This window comes from Zootoca vivipara, chromosome 3 (assembly GCF_963506605.1).
Source record: "Zootoca vivipara chromosome 3, rZooViv1.1, whole genome shotgun sequence".
Taxonomy (NCBI): domain Eukaryota; kingdom Metazoa; phylum Chordata; class Lepidosauria; order Squamata; family Lacertidae; genus Zootoca; species Zootoca vivipara.
The window spans coordinates 59,108,074-59,126,889 of record NC_083278.1 but is presented as its reverse complement, the minus strand read 5'-3'; the positions used below and the strand labels follow the sequence as shown (position 1 = coordinate 59,126,889).

Below are 18,816 nucleotides of genomic sequence, written 5' to 3'. Positions count from 1 at the left end.
AATTTTTTGCTGTAGAGACCCTGCTCATTGGAGCTATGAGGAAAAACAAGCTTTGCAAGTAAGTGTTTATAGCTGTACAGTGGCATAGCAATAAAACCCTCTTGTTCTGTCTGAGATAGGACGGTCCCAAGCAACCTCAAGTTTTGCTGGTTCTCACAAAAGAGTTGATGTGAGCAATACGTGAACACTTAAAGCACCTTTTTAATTTCAAGAGTGGTCACAGCACACGGAGCTATGACATCCTTCCCCTTGATTCTGCAATTAGACTTGACATCATTAAATTCCCCATTGCAGCAAATCCAAACCGTTTTTTAAAGCCTAGCTGTTTTACAAGGGATTTTTTTTTTTAAGGGTGGCGCTTCAGACAGGGAGGGTAGAGTTAAATACATCTAGCCTGAGTACGAGAAGTTCCCCAGTCCTTTTTTTTTGGACTCTAATATTTCAAGCATCTCCAAAACAGACACTTGTCTCTTTTGCATGAATCTTAAAAATATGGTAAGAAGCCTGCTGAATCAGAACAGAAGCCCATCTAGTCCAGCATTCTGCTTTCACTACCACCTTTCAGTGTTTTTAGCCAGTAAGTGATGTGATGCAGAGAATTCTAGGGTCACATGGAAAGTCAAGAGCAGATCAAAACTGTAAAATGAACTAGGATGTACTTTCTTTAGTCAATGTCAAAGGAACGTACTGGTTCACTTTGAAACTGTATTGTGCATACCTGTATCTGAGCTTGTAGTTTTTCTCTAGTTTCAGACAATGGAAAAGGAACCTTGTGGTTTATTTTGAGGGGACTTCCCGCTTCATTTTGAGGCTGTCTTTTTTCTTTGGTTGCCGATAAATGTGAATGTTCACGAAATCCAGAATCTTACCGTAGTGTAGCCATGGCTGGGTATGATTTGTGCTCACACACGGAAACTTAAGAAAAGAAAGGGTGACTGTTTGACCTTTTGCTCTAGCTATTGCGAGGTCAAAACAAATAACCACAACAAACGCTCTTCAGATTAGTTACATTGCTTTTTAGCAACTTAACATTTAGCTGATCCAAGCCTGGGCATTGGATAAGCTCTGTTGCTTTAAGTGTTTGCGTATTGCTCACATCAACTCTCTGGTGAGAACCACCAGAACTTGAGGTTGTTTTGGACCGTACTATCTCAGACAGAACAAGAGGCAGCTGCAGCTTTGTTTTGCTCACCCATTGCTGTTTTGCTCACCCCAGAGAAGGGACTCTCCAGCTGAAAAGTCCGGAGGCCGTCCCTTTCCAGCCATCCCGCCCCTACGTGGGAGCCCGGCTGGGTGGGTGGGGCTTTCTCCGAGGGAGCGGCTCCAGCAGCGGAAGCTCGGCGGCGGCCGACGCTGCTTTCTGCCCTGCCGCGGTTTGTTGTGGTTCGGGGTGAGAGAAATGGGGCCGGCGGAGCTCCTGATCGCCCTGGCAGTCTTGTCGTGTGCCTTCCGCGGCGGGTCTGGCGCGCCGGCACCGCCGGAGAAAGGTACCGCGGGAGGGGAACGGGTCCGGGTTCGGCCTCCTCCCGAAGCGAGGCGCCGCCGGAGCCTGGCGCATTGTTCAGCGCGCTGGCTCCGCGAATTCTACTCTTAAGGATTCCTGGATTAAGAGGCCTGGGCTGTGGGTTTAGGATCTGGTTTCCGGAATTCGTTTTCCGGTATGCCAAAGCTCGCTTGGTTCAGCGCTGGTCCCTTTTGCTCGCTTCTCGTCTTGGCAGCGGCGCGCCTTCTCCACGCTTCCCTCTTTGGATTTTACGCACACTGTCTGCCTGTCCCGTAGGTTAAGTAATTCGAAGGAGGCATCGTCTCTAGTTGCTAATCTTCGTTGCAAAGTCGACCGGGCAAACGGGAAGCCCACCTTTCAAATCTGCCCATCTTTAATGGGCTGCCAAAAAATAATAATGGGGACATTATTTATCCGTGTCAAATTTATTTATTCATTGCGTTTTTATATCCCACATTTTGTGTGTGTGTGCAGTGCATGTACCTTGGTATCAGGTGTGCACGAAAGACTTATCTTGCCCCTCGCAATCCCGTTCAAGTGAGTCAGGGTTTGTTAGAGCTGATTGTGAGGCCTCAAATCAGTACAGTTGAATATACTAAGATGATCTGCCTTGCTAGCCAGCACTGCATTTACTTCCCACATATTGTCAAATATGCAGCTAGTGCTTCCAGGTCACAGAGTTTTAAGTGACTTTCAGACCCCTGCTTGTGTTCGGCTCTTCTGTAAGGCTTTGTGGTTTGGAAAATGTTTGTGATTGTCTTTTTTTTTTCATCCTGTATTGTATTACAGAAGAAGTAGGTTCTCTGGCGCTTATTCATACAAGGAAGTAGATATTGAAGTAGATTATTGTATTTCAATATTTTGCTGGAAGCTGCCCCGAGTGGCTGGGGAAACCCAGCCAGATGGGTGGGGTATATATAATATTTTATTATTATTATTATTAAAGCAACATGGCATAAGCAAATTTACTTAAGTTAAAGTAAATATGCCACATAGCATGTGAGTTGTAGGCCCAACTGTTGCCTGGATTTTTGTTGCTATAGGTGAAGCAATATTCAGGCAGAATCTTCCATAACTCAGAAGATCTCCTTTTGGTGTGCTGATTCACAATGAAGCATTCTGTTATAAATTCCCAGTTCATGCAGATTCTACATTGTGTTTTTAAAAAATAAAAGTATTTATCTACCGCTGTATCATGTATCACAGCAGTTTACAACAATATTAAAGCATACAATAAATCCATTAAAAATATTGTAGAACAAAGGACCTGGTTAGTGCCCAATGTTAACTGTGCTCACACTCAAACTAGCACACAATAATCTGCAAGGCGCCTGTGACTGAATTGTAAGAAATCTTTGCCAAAAGGCCACACCCAGTGGCTTCTTTTATTAGTTTTCTAATTATAACCCAATTGTACAATACCAATTAGTTCCAAATTAATACAATTTCATTAAAGTGAGAACTCTTAAATTGGGACAGGGCCACTCATGGAAGTCAAATGTGTCCAGCATAATATATTTCAATGCTATTTTTGTTATTAAAGTGAATGGCAGTCATTAACTTAATATGAGAGAAAGTTTTACAAATGCCCCAAGTCCTAAATTTTTCAGCCATGCATATTTTTATTGTGATATGGCCTTTAGCACTGTATTTGCTGTGGATTTTTTGCTCCCAAACTGGCTGTGCAAAAGGCTGTTAGTGCTTAGGTATGAATCATTAGGTATATCAGTGTGGTATTATGTCACCCTTTGTTGACCTAATGTTTCAGACTACAATTCCCATCAGCCACAGCTATTACAGCTGTAGTCCAAAAAGGTCACGACATTGGTAAAGACTATATTAGGCGCACAGAGCTATAGATTAATCAGAGTAACACATGGGTTTGTTTGCTCATGCTGGTGCATGTGATCAAGGGATAGGTCATGGACTGAAGCATAGGGATGTGTGCAGGGTGAGGCCGCACAGTAGATGTGCACCTTTGCTCTCTACACCTGTGCTCTGGGGTGGGGGGTGGGGAACCACACTGTGTTGATATGGGGCCTTCAGCAGCTGTACAATTGATCCCGCCTGGAAACCAATGTCCCCACTGTGGAAGGACCTGTGGATCCAGAATTGGTTTCCACAGTAACTTATCCACCCATTGTTAAAACCGTGTTTATGGAAGACAATCTTACTCGGCTATGAGTGATCGAAGAAGAAGAAGAAGAAGAAGAAGAAGAAAAGAATCAATCTTGCTCTCTGCAAGTTAAGCATAGTAGGCTACTAAACCAACTTGTCCATAAAGGTCACTTAAAATCAGCTGGCCCTGGACCCATGAAATGAATGCAAACTCTTTCTTTTCACAGTACTTCTGAATTCTAAAGATACATTATTAGTGTTAACCTATTGAATCGGTCTAGTAAGATTTCTACACATCCTCTGTATCAGGAATAGCTAACTCACAGGCTGCCTCTGTTCCACCAAGCAGCTTTTTGTGGTCTTTAAGACCCTCAAATTTGTCATCTGTTGTTGTTTTAATGTGCTTTTAGTTTGTTAGTTTTACACATGTGGGTTTCCTACTGTGATGCCATGAGCTCTCCAAAATTTGTCAAGATTTTTATTTTTTGATAAGGGCTTCCATAGGTCTCCTGTGACATTGACACCGGAAGGTTGTTTGTGAATCCCCAAAGGCCCCACTAAATTTGATACTGTGTTAAAAAAATAACACTGACCACTACTGTGATGCCATGATGTCAGGTGTGTGTGTGTGTGAGAGAGAGAGAGAGAGGTCTAAGATCCCTCAAAGTTTTTATTCTGTATGAATTTAACCAAATATGATTTAAAACCGTATAGTCTTCTGATTTGGGGAACGCAGGTGGCGCTGTGGGTTAAACCACAGAGCCTAGGGTTTGCTGATCAGAAGGTCGGTGGTTCGAATCCCTGTGACACGGGGTGAGCTCCCATTGCTTGGTCCCAGATCCTGCCAACCTAGCAGTTCGAAAGCACGTCGGAGTGCAAGTAGATAAATAGGTACCGCTACAGCGGGAAGGTAAACAGCATTTCCATGCGCTGCTCTGGCTCGCCAGAAGCGCCCTAGTCATGCTGGCCACATGACCCGGAAGCTGTACGCCAGCTCCCTCGGCCAATAACGCAAGATGAACGTGCAACCCCAGAGTTGGTCACAACTGGACCTAATGGTCAGGGGTCCCTTTACCTTTACCTAGTCTTCTGATTTAAAATAGTGTAGTCTTTTGGAAAGCAGCTTTTAAAATTGTTCTCACTATGGCCACTTTTGCATTTGGGCTGTCATGTTTATCTTGACATACATGCTCTGAAGAGTTGACTATGGTTCAGGGTGGCCTTTGGCTCTGTAGGAAGGCATGAGGAACAGATGTGGAGCAAGTATTTGAAGAGGCACTTGGGAAATCACTTGGAACTCTAGTTGCGTATTTTCTGTAAATATGTTAGAGATCCCCAGCTTAGAATCGTTTAACAGCTGGTGTGCTTGTAGCTGCAAAACAATTGTGTAACTCAAGTTTGGAAGTCCTCTAAGGAATAGTGGTTTACTAAAAGCTAGGAACTTTTAGCTTCACATAGCACGTCGTCCTGAGTTTGGAAAGGATATTGTCAGTTTAGCAAACTGTCCTTTTCTTCTTTTTGGTTACGTTCCTGAAGAGTTTAAACGATGGCTCCCTGATAGAGATAAGTATTATGTTGCCTGCTTTATCGAAAGGTGGTTATCTCTACAACTAAGTAAAATGTATCTTCCCTTTTATCCAAGGGAAGACGCAAAGACATTCATTTGGAACTTAAAATGTTGCACCTACATTGCACAATATGAGTAAAAACAGAACTTGTGGGTGCCAGTGCAAGGGGAAGTCCTAGCTGTTTTTTTTACAGTTGTAGATGAAGCAACCTGTGGGGTTTAACAGGGGTACCCACTGTGTGCAAAAAAAAACCTGCAAGGGGTCTGCCCAAATACCGGTACCAGGAAGCAGCAGGAGTCAGGAGAAGTTGTATTTGTTCGTGAGCTCCAGAACAGCAGCTCAGCATAGCAGGCAAGACTAAGATGCCAACCCATTTCCACTGAGCTATGGAGGGAACCACATCAAGAGAGGGTGATTTAGCAGGATTATACGGGATTATTACCCCTGGTTTGTCGTGATGTACAGAAAGTTTTGTGGGAAGAAATTGGAAGAAAATGTTGAAATATAGGAAATAGGTACTGTAAAAACAACTAGGGAGGGAAGTGAGGCTATTAAAAAGTACAATATAACTTTAAGAACTAAGTTTGTCCCCCCCCCAAAAAAATCCATTTTTCCATTTTAGATCATATGCCTGAGACAAGGATGATCTTACAGCTGATTTTTTTTTTGCAAGGTGCTCTGGGAGCCCCCCCCCTTACTAAAGAGCAGCATATTAATAATTTAAATTCGGAGTGGTTTTTAGTAGTTAATTCATAGTGAGGGAAGTAGCTCATGAACCTCAAGCTGTCTGTGCCACCTTGTGCCATGCAGGGTGGTACAATTTTTGAAGGCTGGTATAATTGCAGAGCTACAGTTGGTATATTATTTTGTAGAAAGTTTCAGTTGAATTATCACCTTATTAGACCTAATGGCATGTGTCCTGAAATGCATAAAGTGGGCTGAGTGCAGGCAGGACAGACCTCCTTTGCAGACATTTCCTACCTGTATAGGAATGCACATGTGTGTGACATGCGGGAGGCTGCAGAAACACACAGGGCAATTCTGCTGTCCACCCCACTCCCAGTGTGTTCTGTTTATATCCTTCTGCTATAATTATAAATAGTCATTTGGTTGGCCGTTTTCAAAATTCGTTTAATTCAGTTGCATCAGAGTAGTAATAATCTTTGCCTTTTCAGTGCCTTCACCAAGCAATATTGTCATAGATTCATATAATTTCAACACCTCTGTTCGGTGGGATTACAAAAGTGTGTCTTCAAAGACTCTCTTCACTGTGAGCATCAAGTGCTATGAAGGGTAAGACTGTTTTGACTTTGTACCTCCCCCAAATGTTTGTTCGTTCAGTGCTGTCTTCTAACGAATCAGCAGATTAACAGGAAAAATTTTTTTGCAATTTTATCACACTTTATAAATTTGAATATGAACTTCGAATGTTTTCTTTTCTTTTACATAGGGATGGTGACATGGAAGTTGATAACTGTGTAAACATAACACAACACTATTGTGATATCACCCACAAGGTTGATCAGTTGTGTGATACATTCTGGGTGAAGGTTAAAGCTCTTAATGGACTGCATGAATCTGACTATACATATTCAGACCGATATCATCTGTTCGAGAATGGTAAGTTGTCATTGAAATATGTAAGGCTTCTAGATCTTGAGTATGGGCTATCCTTTGCAATGGGCTAGGGGAATCTCCAGGCCGCAGGGCAATCAGAGCTCACAAGGGAGTCCAACTTAGCCCACAAGGTTGCAGTTTGCAGGTGCTCCTGTATTTGACACAGTCATGGGAGGCTAAGGTAGCATTTATTCAGCTCTAGCTGGTGAACCAGCTACTGATCCCTTTTGGACAGAGGTGATCTGGCCACTATATTCTGGTAATATCTGGTAATTTCCAGATTGGATTACTGCAACATGCTCTACGTGGGGATACCCTTGATGACTCAGAAACTTCAGTTGGTCCAAAAGGCAGCAACCAGATTACTGACTGGGGTTCCATTTTGATCTCCTACAGTCGTGTTTTAAAACAGTTGCATTGGTTCCCAGTTTGTTTCTGGGCCCAATTCAAGGTGCACTCACATTGGTGTTTAAAGCCCTAAATGACTCAGGCCCCCCCAATATCTGAAAGACTGTCTTCCTTCCCTACAGACCCTCTATGGTGCTGAGACCAGCAGAAAAGGCCCTCTTGGTAGTTGTAAGAGGCTCAGGGAGGGGTGGGGTGGGGGCCCAGGAGAGGGCATTCTGTGTGGTAGCCCCTAAGCTGTGGAACTCCCTACCCACACAGATGTTTAATACTTCACTGGTTGTCAAGTTCCCAGCAGGGAGCAAGATCACAGAACAGGATTTAATCATCACTCATCTGAGTGAGAATTAAAGCCTGTGCTTTTTTTCCTAGAAAAAAAGCGTGCCAGTACTCACCATGAAGTTGTTACAGTAAGTGCCACACTTTTTAACAACAACAACAACAACAACAAAAGTGCCAGCACTGAGTACCCTGAAAAAAAGCACTGATTGTCCAAAAGCACCCTTTGAAGCAGCTCTTACACACAACCTGTTTGAAAGAGACTTCTGCAAAGGCTTTAAGCCTGTCCCTGCACTCAGGGTTGAGCCTCCAAAGGGAAACAGCTTTCTTAAAGTCTTTTGTAAATCTCCCTCTTTTAACTCCCCAATCTTGGAGGCTAAGAAGGCAAGTGCAAGGTGACTTGGAAAATAATAATTTATTTATTTATTTATTTATTTATTTATTTATTTATTATTACAAACTTTTATTCGTATCCTGCCCTCCCCGGCCGAGACTGGGCTCAGGGCGGCTAACATTAAATATATAACATTCGTATAAAATAATAACAATAATTAAATTTCCTCCTAAAAACAAGTCAGGATCAAGTCAGGCTTGATCCCTTTATTCCCCTTGTGAGCCTCTTGAGATCATGAACTTTAAGCAGGGAGACTCACAGAGCCCTTTGCAAGGCTTCCCATGCTCCCCCTTTAAGCCTCCAAGCTCAGGGGCTTAAGAGTGGAGCATGGGGAGCAGGCCTGGGTGATATATCGATTTATCGCCCAGGACCGGTATGAGGAGCCGACCGCGATGTTGGTTTCACTTAAGTTGGTGAAACCGCCACCACTCCTGAGCCCCTCTGCTAGCAGCATCCACTAGAGGGAGTCAAGAGTTCCTTCCTCCAGCGGGCACTGCTAGCTGAGGGACTCAGGAGCGACGGGCGGTGGTTTCACCCGCGATATATCGCTGAGTGAAACTGCCATCCCAGTCTGCCCTCATACAACAGAGAGGGAGAAGCAAGCTGTATCGGCAAGAGCCCCCAGCCTGGCACTGTCTCCCGCAAGCCAGCGGTGGGGGGGAGGCTCTGGAACTGCTCAGCTGAGGGGAGTGCAGTTGCCACTCCCTGCACAAGCAGCGAGAGTATCGGGGCTCTCTCAGCTGTGGGGAGGGAACATTCCCCTCCATCTGAGACAGCCCTGGTGCTCTCGCAGCTCACACGTGAATGGCAAGAGCATCGGGGCTGCTTTAACTGCTCGCTGTGGGGAGCGGCAACCGCTCTCCCCTCAGCTGAGCAGCGCAAACAAGCTGCCTTGTCCCAGTCTGCAAGCGTGGGTGAAACTGCCTCGGCTTTCGCCAGTGCATCTTGTTCTTTCAACATCATGGTATGTCGCCAAACCCCGCAGTGTTTGGCTGGCGATACACCATGATGTCGAAAAGCTGGTATCGCCCAGCCCTAAAGGGGAGATGTGTGTAGCACAGGTGAGCAGCCTGTGACAAATAGTACCTGCCTCCTATTAAAATGGCTTTGTTAATGCTCCTATTATGATTCATGAGGGATAGCTTCAAGATTTCCATACTGAATATCTTCATGTGCTGTCGATTCTCTCTCTATTGATTATCATTTTAATTACTTCTGTAGTACTTCACAGAGTTAAAAGAAAAGTATAGTTGTTATTCTTGCAGCACAACACTTTGAGGTATATTAAGAGAGTGGCACGGCCCAGGCAGCCTGATCCGTACATACAGTAGAATCTTAGCCAACACAAATGGGCTGAGGGTTGCATTCTGTCTACAAGTTGTTCCCCAGAAAAGATCTGATGATTCACCCATACTGCTTCAATCACGCTGGTAAATGTTTAAAGTTGTCTGTAGCTAACTTTTTTGAATTGCAGTACTGTGAACTGTTTGATATTAATAGGAAAAGTTTAACTGTTTCAGGCCGAATAGCACCACCAAAATTTAATATCTACATTGAGAAGCATGAAATAATAGTGGATACTGAAATTCCTCTCACTCCATATGGCAAGAAGTTCCCACTTACTTTAAGGGCAAACATCACAGACTTCACCTCCAGAGTGTTCCTTTGGGAAAAAGGACACCCGAAAAAGGTATATTTAAGATGTATCAACTTCTCTCCCTAATGTAGAGGCGGTTTTTGATGTGATGCTCAGAGATCAATTTCAGCATAGTTCTGATGAGCTTCAGTTCTCCAGCAGGCACATGAAGTATATTCCACACCTTTTTTAGGAAACTGGAAGTTGCCTAATGGCTAGACTTCTGGGTGTGCTTTGTTTCCTGTTTCATGCTGTATACTTCATTGTGAAGGGACATCCTGTTTTTCTTTTTGATATTAGCATGGGGAAGGTAAAGGCCTGGGGAAAAATGTGTTTCTTTCAAAGTGTGTGCTTGCTTCTCTCTGTCTACAAGTGTACCACTGATGGCACTATTTCCCCTTAAGAGCATACTTGGCTAGATTTTATTTTTTGATAAGTGCTGCAAACTTCAACAACATAAATTCACATGATTGACCTGTTCATTTATGCTGAAGCATTGACAGTTTTGCAATTGACAGTTGGAATTCTTTACCCAAGGCATTCCTGTTACTTACTGTGTTGAGAATCTATGTATGTGTCTCTGAATCAGGCGTACTGCATAGAGCTTTTAATGGACAATCTCATGGGACTGTTCAACGTGCTACTCATCACAGCAAGACAATTGAAAACAATACATTGATAACAATTTAGGTTAAACAGGTTTCTACGTGTACATTAGGGTACAGTTAAAGTTTCAGTCTCCACATTTTTTTAAAGAAACAAAGTTTTATCTCTTGGAGTACTGATGGTTTAATTTTGCTACAATAGTATATAGTGCCTTTTAAAATAAGGTATTAATTTACCACACACACACACACACACACACACACACACACCTACCTTACAGTTTAAGAGAAGAAAACACCAGGGAGGAAGAGATTTGTGAAAATTATGTAGGATCCAGCTGCATATTGCCATCTGAGGACCTGGGGCAGTGCTTCTACCTTGGATTAGAATAAAGGTTAAGGTAAAGGGACCCTGACCATTAGGTCCAGTCACGGACAACTCTGGGGTTGTGCGCTCATCCTGCTCTATAGGCTGAGGGAGCCAGTGTTTATCCGCTGACAGCTTCTGGGTCTTGTGGCCAGCATGACTAAGCTGCTTCTGGCGAACCAGAGCAGTGCATGGAAACGCCGTTTACCTTCCCACCGGAGCGGTACCTATTTATCTACTTGCACTTTGACATGCTTTCGAACTGCTAGGTTGGCAGGAGCTGGGGCCGAGCAGCGGGAGCTCACCCCGTCGTGGGGATTCGAACCGCCGACATTCCAATTCACAAGCCCTAGGCTCATTGGTTTAGACCACAGCACCACCCGCATCCCTCTGGATTAGAATAACGAGCACTAAAGAATGGAAATGGGGGTGGGAAGCAAAGGAAGAAAGGGACTTGGTGAGGAAGAGAGTGCTAGCAAAATGTTGGGAACAGGGAGGGCGACATTGTGAGAGAAAAGACAAAATGAAGGACAAGAGTATGCAGGCACTTAGAAGCAAAGAGCAAAAGTTTAAAATGAATGTCATAATGAAAGGGGAGCCAGTAAAGAAGACAGAAGTGGTCAGTCCATGAGGCAGGATGGGCAAGATGAGTAGCAGATTTGAGAACTCAAGATAGAGGCTGGAGAAGAGAATTAAGCATACCTGGGGAGGGGATTAGGCAAGCTTGATGCTTTCAGTAATAGAAGTAGCATAAAATCAGCATAAACCAATGTTTTAGTTGTAGGAGGAGAAAGAACTGAATGAAATTTGGAAATATTCAACAAATGCAAAAGTCAGGATAATGTAATGGTAAAGAAGAAAAGATAGGAATTTCTGTCTCTTTTTTAAATAGACTTTTAAAAAGAGACAGTAATAATGGAACTAGACTTAAGAGGAGGGAAGAGGTAAAGAGGAGGAGCTATAAATTCAATATATATTTCTTAGTTATTTCATTTGAAACAGTTGGGGGGCAGGGCGGAATCCCAATATGTATTTTCATGTATCTAGGTATATGCCCCACAATATGTTGGTCATTGATTTAAATATACCACAGGTCTCTTGTTCTAACACTGTGGGGCTAAATAAGTGTTTCAGTAAAAGAGAAGACAGTTGATGAGAATAACTTGGTTTTGTTAAGCAAAAAAATCCCAATGGCTTTTAAGAGCACAAAGAGGGATGCTGCGTATTGAATAGCAATGAGGTTAGAAAGGAAGAATGTGGACCAGGACCCTGATTAGGTGAAACACCACTGACATGAAGTAGGAATGGAGGTGGAGGGGAGGACATAGGAAAGGGGGAAATGAGAAGATTGATTGCATCATTTTAGGAACAGGGAAGTAAGCCACATACAATATAAATCATGCAGTGGAGAAACATGGAGCCCGTAAAAAAGGCTTTTTCCACTCTGCAAATCTTCAGTAGCAAATTAGGTTGTTAGTAGGCAGGGTTTAAATCAGCTGGCAGGCCCCTTTCTGTTTCCTTGCATATATTGTATTTGCATAACAATTTTTTTACAAGTTACATTTGTTTGTTTGTTTTTTACAGCGTCAAAAATTTGAGGCAGAGGACTGTAGTGATACATCATGTACCATATATATTCATGTTCCTTCTTCGGAAAGCTTGTATTGTGTTTCAGTTCAAGGATTTTCAGAAGAGTTTGCCATTCAGAGTGAAGAATCTGAAGAAAGATGTATTGACATTCCTCCTAAACACTCATCAGGTAAATAAGTTAATTCTTCACTATTTTGAAAGCCTCATAATCTTCAGAGCAGAGGATCATATAGACGGGTGGGGAACCTTTGCAGCTCCATGGGCCACAGTCTAAACAAAATCTGCCTCATAAACCAAATTGGACAGGTTGGCAAGTCAGCTACCCCTTAGTCATCTGCCATCATTGTGATGTCACATGATTGACTGGGTGGGGGTAGACTGCAGCCTCCACATCTTTGCAAAAAATGGTCTCTTTCCTCCTTTACTTAGAAGTAACCACCACTGAATTCAGTGGTTACCGTGGTCACTCAGCTTCATAATTTGGAGTAGAGGGGGATCACAACTTGAACGGAGGTTAGGTTCTGAGATTGTACATATAGTCAAAACTGTGTGTCACTAAAACAACCCTGGAATCACTCCTACCCGACCATCCCTACCTTTCCAGTGCCGGCACACTGTGCAGGTCTTGCCTGCAACACAAGGTGTCAGGAGCCTCTCAGAACCCAGTAAGCAAGGCAGAGGGCTTAATGGTGCTTTCTGCACCAGCACTTTTCAGCTCTCTGCTTTGCGTGCATTTGTGTGATCACGGGTGACCAGCCACCAGGTGCATAAAGCTGTGATCGTGCAAGTTGCAAGTCGACTGTACTTGCGCAGTTGCCATTCTGTCTAGATTCACAGGTGCCATTTCAGCTTTTTCTGACTGCTACGTCTTAATAACCTCCAGCTGTTCAACTGCTGCAGTTATGGGACAGCCCACAAACACATCCGGGAAGTTCTGTGTTTCAAAATGCAGCTTCCTGGTTCCTAATTTGTGAGAGAACCTATGATGTCAGTCTAGCTTCTTCAGAATTGTTCTCCCACCCACACCGTCAATAGAACTCCCTACTGATGGAAGACTGCCCATCTCAAGCTAGAAATGCTACACAGTCATACCTTGGTTTTCGAACAGCCTAGTTCTTGGACGTTTTGGCTCCTGAATGATCGAAACCCAGAAGTGACTGTGACTGTTTTCGAATGTTCTTTTGGAAGTTGAATGTCTGACAGGGCTTCCTCAGCTTCTGATTGGCTGCAGGAGCTTCCTGCAGCCAATCAGAAGCCACACTTTGGTTTTTGAACATTTTGGAAGTCAAACGGACTTCCGGAATGGATTCCATTCGACTTCCAAGGTACGACTGTATAGATAGCATGCTCTCATGGATAACTGTGTGTGTGTGTGTGTGTGTGTGTGTGTGTGTGTGTCCCTGTCCATGTATCCAGATTGTGCTCCAGGCTGTTTTATAAATAGCTCTGCGCTGCCAAGGAAGGACCTGTTAATTTACTGAAAAATATCCATACTACTTTGAAATGTGTAGCATACATATATCTGTGAATTAATAGTATTAGACCCAATGCCTTGTTATTGTATCAAATGTCTGTCTCTTTAATTTTGTAGATTTAACAGTGCCTATAACTGTAGGTGTTCTTGCAGTTCTTCTTTTGGCGGGAATCTTTGCAGGAATCTACAGATGGTTCAGTAAGAAACAGAGAACAATTAAACTTCCTAAGTCTCTGGTAAGTTCTCTGTAGGAGCCTAAAGCTCTTTTCTTCATATATAATGTCTTAATAGCTAACAGACTCAAATTTTATTTCGTTGGTTCTCTTAGAAAACTTACATGCTGCTTTATAGCTTCAAGAGACTCTCAAAGAGGGTTGCAAAAGTTTCCAGAATACAGTCATATACAATTATAATATTGCGCACTATGCAGATTTGGTAGAACACATTGAGTAAGCCAGGCATAGGCAAACTCGGCCCTCCAGATGTTTTGGGATTACAACTCCCACCATCCTTGATCACTGGTCCTGCTAGCTAGGCATGATGGGAGTTGTAGTCCCAAAACATCTGGAGGGCCGAGTTTGCCTATGCCTGGAGTAAGCGAGGACTGCTTTATTCATAATAACCTCGGCTGTTCAGGCCCAGAGCTGAAGAAAAACCTTCCGCTGCTGGTATAAAATGCTTTGATGCAGCACTGACAAAAATGATGGGCCTGAGTGACTACTAGATGGTAGGCACGGTCTCCAAAATGCAGTGTCCATGGCATAGCACTGCATTGTGGGGAGATTAGAAATGCTGTCAGCAAGTTCAGCCGCATGGGGCCCTGTGCACATCTTCATCCCTGTGCTGCCTGACACAACTTGGCAGTAAAGGTAAAGGGACCCATGACCATTAGGTCCAGTCGCAGACAATTCTGGGGTTGTGGTGCTCATCTCGCTTTATTGGCCAACTGGGTCATGTGGCCAGCATGACTAAGCCACTTGTGGCGAACCAGAGCAGCGCACGGAAACACCATTTACCTTCCCGCTGGAGCGGTACCTATTTATCTACTTGCACTTGACGTGCTTTTGAACTGCTGGGTTGGCAAGGGACCGAGCAATGGGAGCTCACCCCGTCACAGGGATTCGAACAGCCGACCTTCCGATCGGCAAGCCCTAGGCTCTGCGGTTTAAGCCACAGCGCCACCCGCGTCCCTATCTAGCAGTAGTAGCAGTCAAAAGTGAAGGCCTCCACAGCCAGATTCACTGGTGTGGCAGCCATTTTAATTCCCCACAATTGATTTTATGACATTTATCCCACTTTTTTGTTTTAAATATCCAAATATACATTTATGTTCAAATGATGAATAAAAGATTACAATGCATCATATCAATTTAAGCAAAACATAACATTGAGTATATTATCTTGAAATCTCATATTCCAGTGATTTATGAACTCCAATCTTTCAATAAACTTATGGATTACTTGGACTTCCTTGCTCCTCTTACAATTTTTATAGGGCTATGATAACTAAACATGGGAGCTGTATGACAAATTTATCACATATTTTATTATGACTTATTTGTGTTGGACCGGATTATTATATTTTGCTCTTCATGGCAGTATAAAAATTAAAAGCGAAATGAAATGGACAGGGAAGAAGCTGGAAGATGAGCAAACTGATGCACTCCCATGTGTTCATGCATGCTAAAATGGATGAGAAATGGGCTTTGCATTATCTTTTGTTTCCAAGGAAAATAACTTGCCACTAATTTTTTCATTTCCTTTTTTTGTTTCTTAAGGCTGCTGTGGTAAGAAACATGAACCCAGTCAACTTTGACCCCAAGCCAGAGGGCAGACATGCTGCTCTTATAACTGAACCAGACATTAAGCCAGAGTCGGATCCCTCAGGAGAGGCCACAGGCCTCAGTGACTCTGACCAAGAAGCAGATACACTCCACTCTCGGAGAACTTCAAGTCTCCCTGAAGGCATTATTGTGGAAATCTCTGAAGGTGAACAGAGCGCCAAAGAAAATGAAAATTATTTTAGAGATCTCAGTGGCGAAGAAGAGATGTGTAGCAGTGTTCCAAATCTGGATCTTCCCAATGCAGATGTGGAACAACCCACACTCCCAGATAGCTGCAGAAACATTTCTGGCTATGACAGGCATCGTTGGCTTCCTCCTGATGTGGAAGAACGGTTGAATGCACAGAGTTCCAGTGACATATCAGAAGCCTAAGAGATCCGTTTCTCAATCTGAGAGAGAGCGCGAAGCAATTACTTTTGACTATCACAAATATCCATTGTAAAGGTTTATAAGCACTTTGGCTTATCTGAAGTATTCTGCTACGAATTTGAAGTATTGTAGAGTTGGAAGGGAGCCCGAGGGTCAACTGGTCCAACCCCCTGCAATGCAAGAATCATAATCTTTTGCCCCCACTGTGGGAGGCAGTCTGCATTTTTTGAATACCAGCTGCAGGAAACCTCAGGATGTGAAATGCTGCTGTGTTTCAGGCCCTGGTTGTGTGCTTCCTGTAGGCATCTGCTTGGGCAACTAACCATGAGAACAGCATTCAGACCTTGATGAACCACTTACTGCAATTTTTTACTTCTCATAATATATGCGTTCATGATTTATGATGTGAAATTTGAAACTATGAGTTCCCGATCTTTAAAAAAATGTACGTTGCAAGCTAACACTCAAAGAAGATCTGACAGTTTTATTATAACCAAAGACTTAGTTTAACTGTACAGCTACACACACACTGCTCTAGAGAAGGGCTTCAGCTAACTTTTCTAATAATAGCTATATAGATACAGATAAATAAGTTTCCATAAATATCCTCTAGCATTAAATTGTACCCTCCCCACCAGCATGCTTGGGCCTTGGTCTGTGGTCAACTGATTTTAATGCCTCTCTAGATACCTTCCCCTAACTGTGTAGAGAGGATATTTTCTGGTCTAGTGTAGTTCACGCTTCCTTTTCTTTGGACTGATAGTTGGAACTGATAAAACTCTCTTTGCCACATAGATGGGTGCAAATACAGGCCGCGTCCCTTGCGACTGCAAAGCCTGTGAGCTACAGCCATGTATAAAATGAAGTATGTGTGAACTGATAGAAATCACACACCCTTGTTTGTTTGTTCTCAGGTACCATGCTCACTTCTGAACATGGCATTATTATGAGCAATAGGTTCACAATAATGAATCTCCCCAAACTGCATTTTCATTTCGCCCACTGGCAAGGCAGCGTTTAAAAATCTGATACTCATAACAAGACACAGCTCACTTGGAAAGGGGGGGAGCCTAATAGAATGACAATAACACACCAGATGCTCCAGCCTCATAAATTAGGAAAAGATTATGCATAGCCAGCTGTACAATATAAATGCCCAGTTTTTTATACTGCACCATGACTCTTGGTGTTTATCATATGGTCTAGCATCTGGTCAGCCCTGTCCACTTCCTATATATCTGCTCTGCTTTAGGGGTTATTTATATTCAGGGCTTTCTCCCCAGTTTGTATTGTTCCTTAGTCTAGTCTAGTCTAGTCTACCTATAATAAGACACAAATGTGGCCTGATACAGGGGGGGGGGGCACACACCACACAGTGTCAAACAGGGACAAGACAGCAAAATGGGGAAGCAATGCACAAACTGGCGTCACATGGGGAACTGAATAGACAAAGTCGGAGGATTTTTGTATAGTCTTCCTTTTTACTGCAGATTCATTGTGTATGTGCATTGCAGTGTGTGCTTACCCACTGCAGGAAGAGCTGCTTGACCTTCCTAAACTAATGAACTGTTCAGCAAAATATTCATTTGTACCTGAGATTATCAAGGCGTTTGGGAGCCATCTAAATAGTGTTCTGGATTTTTCAACAATCTACAGATAGGCTGGCTCTGCAGATGGCTGAAGTGTCCACCCATCCTGCCAGTAGTATGTCGTAGGAGATGTAACCACAGATTGGGAAGTACCTACATTTGCTGGGGGTGGGGAGGAAGTGACAAGTAACCATAAGGGCCACAATAACTCTCTCCTGAAAGGTAGGCATTCTGCCACCCACCCACACTATAAACCTATGATACAGGAAGTGCACCATTTATTCTGAATTGGCTCCATTAGCCCTCAGTGATGTCACAGTGCCAAGTCAGGTGGGTTATTGAGTGTTGGGGATGCCATCGCATCCACATTGTGTTGCATGAGATCACATTGTGAGGAAGAAGCAGTTCCAGTGGACAAAGGGGAATATGTGCCAGAGCAGCTACTGACTGACTATTCAGCAGCAAAAAAGTTCGTCCTGGTTTCTTTACAGGTGGGTGATTAATATGGTGCTCCCAGTTAAACTTCAAGTTTGCAGCTTTTATTTTATTTCTGATTATTTCTCTGTTTATATCTGAGAGCCATATCTGTGGTTAGCCCAGGGTTTAGCACTGATCTGTAATGTGGCTTATCTCCCACCTCTCTGTCCTTTGACCAACATTAGCCACAAAGTTCTAAAAATGCTGTGTTTGAATTATGGGCATGGAATTTATAATCCAAGCTTGTAACATTAAAGCACTTTTATACGGATTTGTTTTTAATTACATGTTTGTTATAAAAATGTGTGTGTGTCTTTATATTTCTTACTTTCATAAGTGACTATTGGCTGGAAGCCAAAATAAACGTTCCTTCTGGAAGAAACCAATTACATAAATATTTCTGCATGGAATTTGTTTTGAAATAAACCTAAAAGTGCATGCACCAAAAAGGAAGAACATCTCAGTACAACAAGATCACTAATGTAAGGGAAAGGATGTATAGTGATAACAGTTCTTGGTATATTCTGAATAAACTGGTGGGACACTTCAACAGCCTTAGTTCACTAAAAAGTTAAAGCAAATTTGTCTAGCCAAACCATGGAAAAAAATAATGCCGATAGATGGCACTCTTGTTCTGTCTTTTCCAGACTAGCATCTGGACAGTAATTGAGTCCAGCTAAGGCAAGGAAGCTATGATTAGTTTCTGTTCTTCACAATAGCTACCTTATAGACATAGTTGATCTAATATGTACTAAAATTTTCTGTCTCTGTTAAATTGAAGAAATGTACTTGGGTTCTTTTTCTTTTTTAAATTATACTCAAACACTGCTCAGTATCTTATTTCCTTTTGTCACTTTATATACCATGTAAGCCTCCTGAACTGTGATGAAAACAAAAGGAAATGGAGGGGGAGCTCTTTCCTCATCAGCAAAGTACCCTTTCGTGTGCAGAGAGCTTCCATCTCTGCAGCATTTTGGAAG

The 18,816-nt window shown here is 43.0% G+C and overlaps 1 protein-coding gene across 1 annotated transcript; it reads left to right on the top strand.

Annotated features, from left to right (window-relative positions):
* Positions 1-1,307: 1,307 nt before the first annotated feature.
* On the top strand, positions 1,308-18,208 carry IFNGR1 (interferon gamma receptor 1). Its single transcript, XM_035108888.2, has 7 exons — positions 1,308-1,487; positions 6,366-6,483; positions 6,641-6,810; positions 9,406-9,575; positions 12,078-12,252; positions 13,675-13,793; positions 15,336-18,208. Exons 1-7 carry the CDS (start codon positions 1,400-1,402, stop codon positions 15,771-15,773), a joined length of 1,278 nt encoding a protein of 425 aa, XP_034964779.1. The 5' UTR covers positions 1,308-1,399; the 3' UTR covers positions 15,774-18,208.
* Positions 18,209-18,816: the final 608 nt, after the last annotated feature.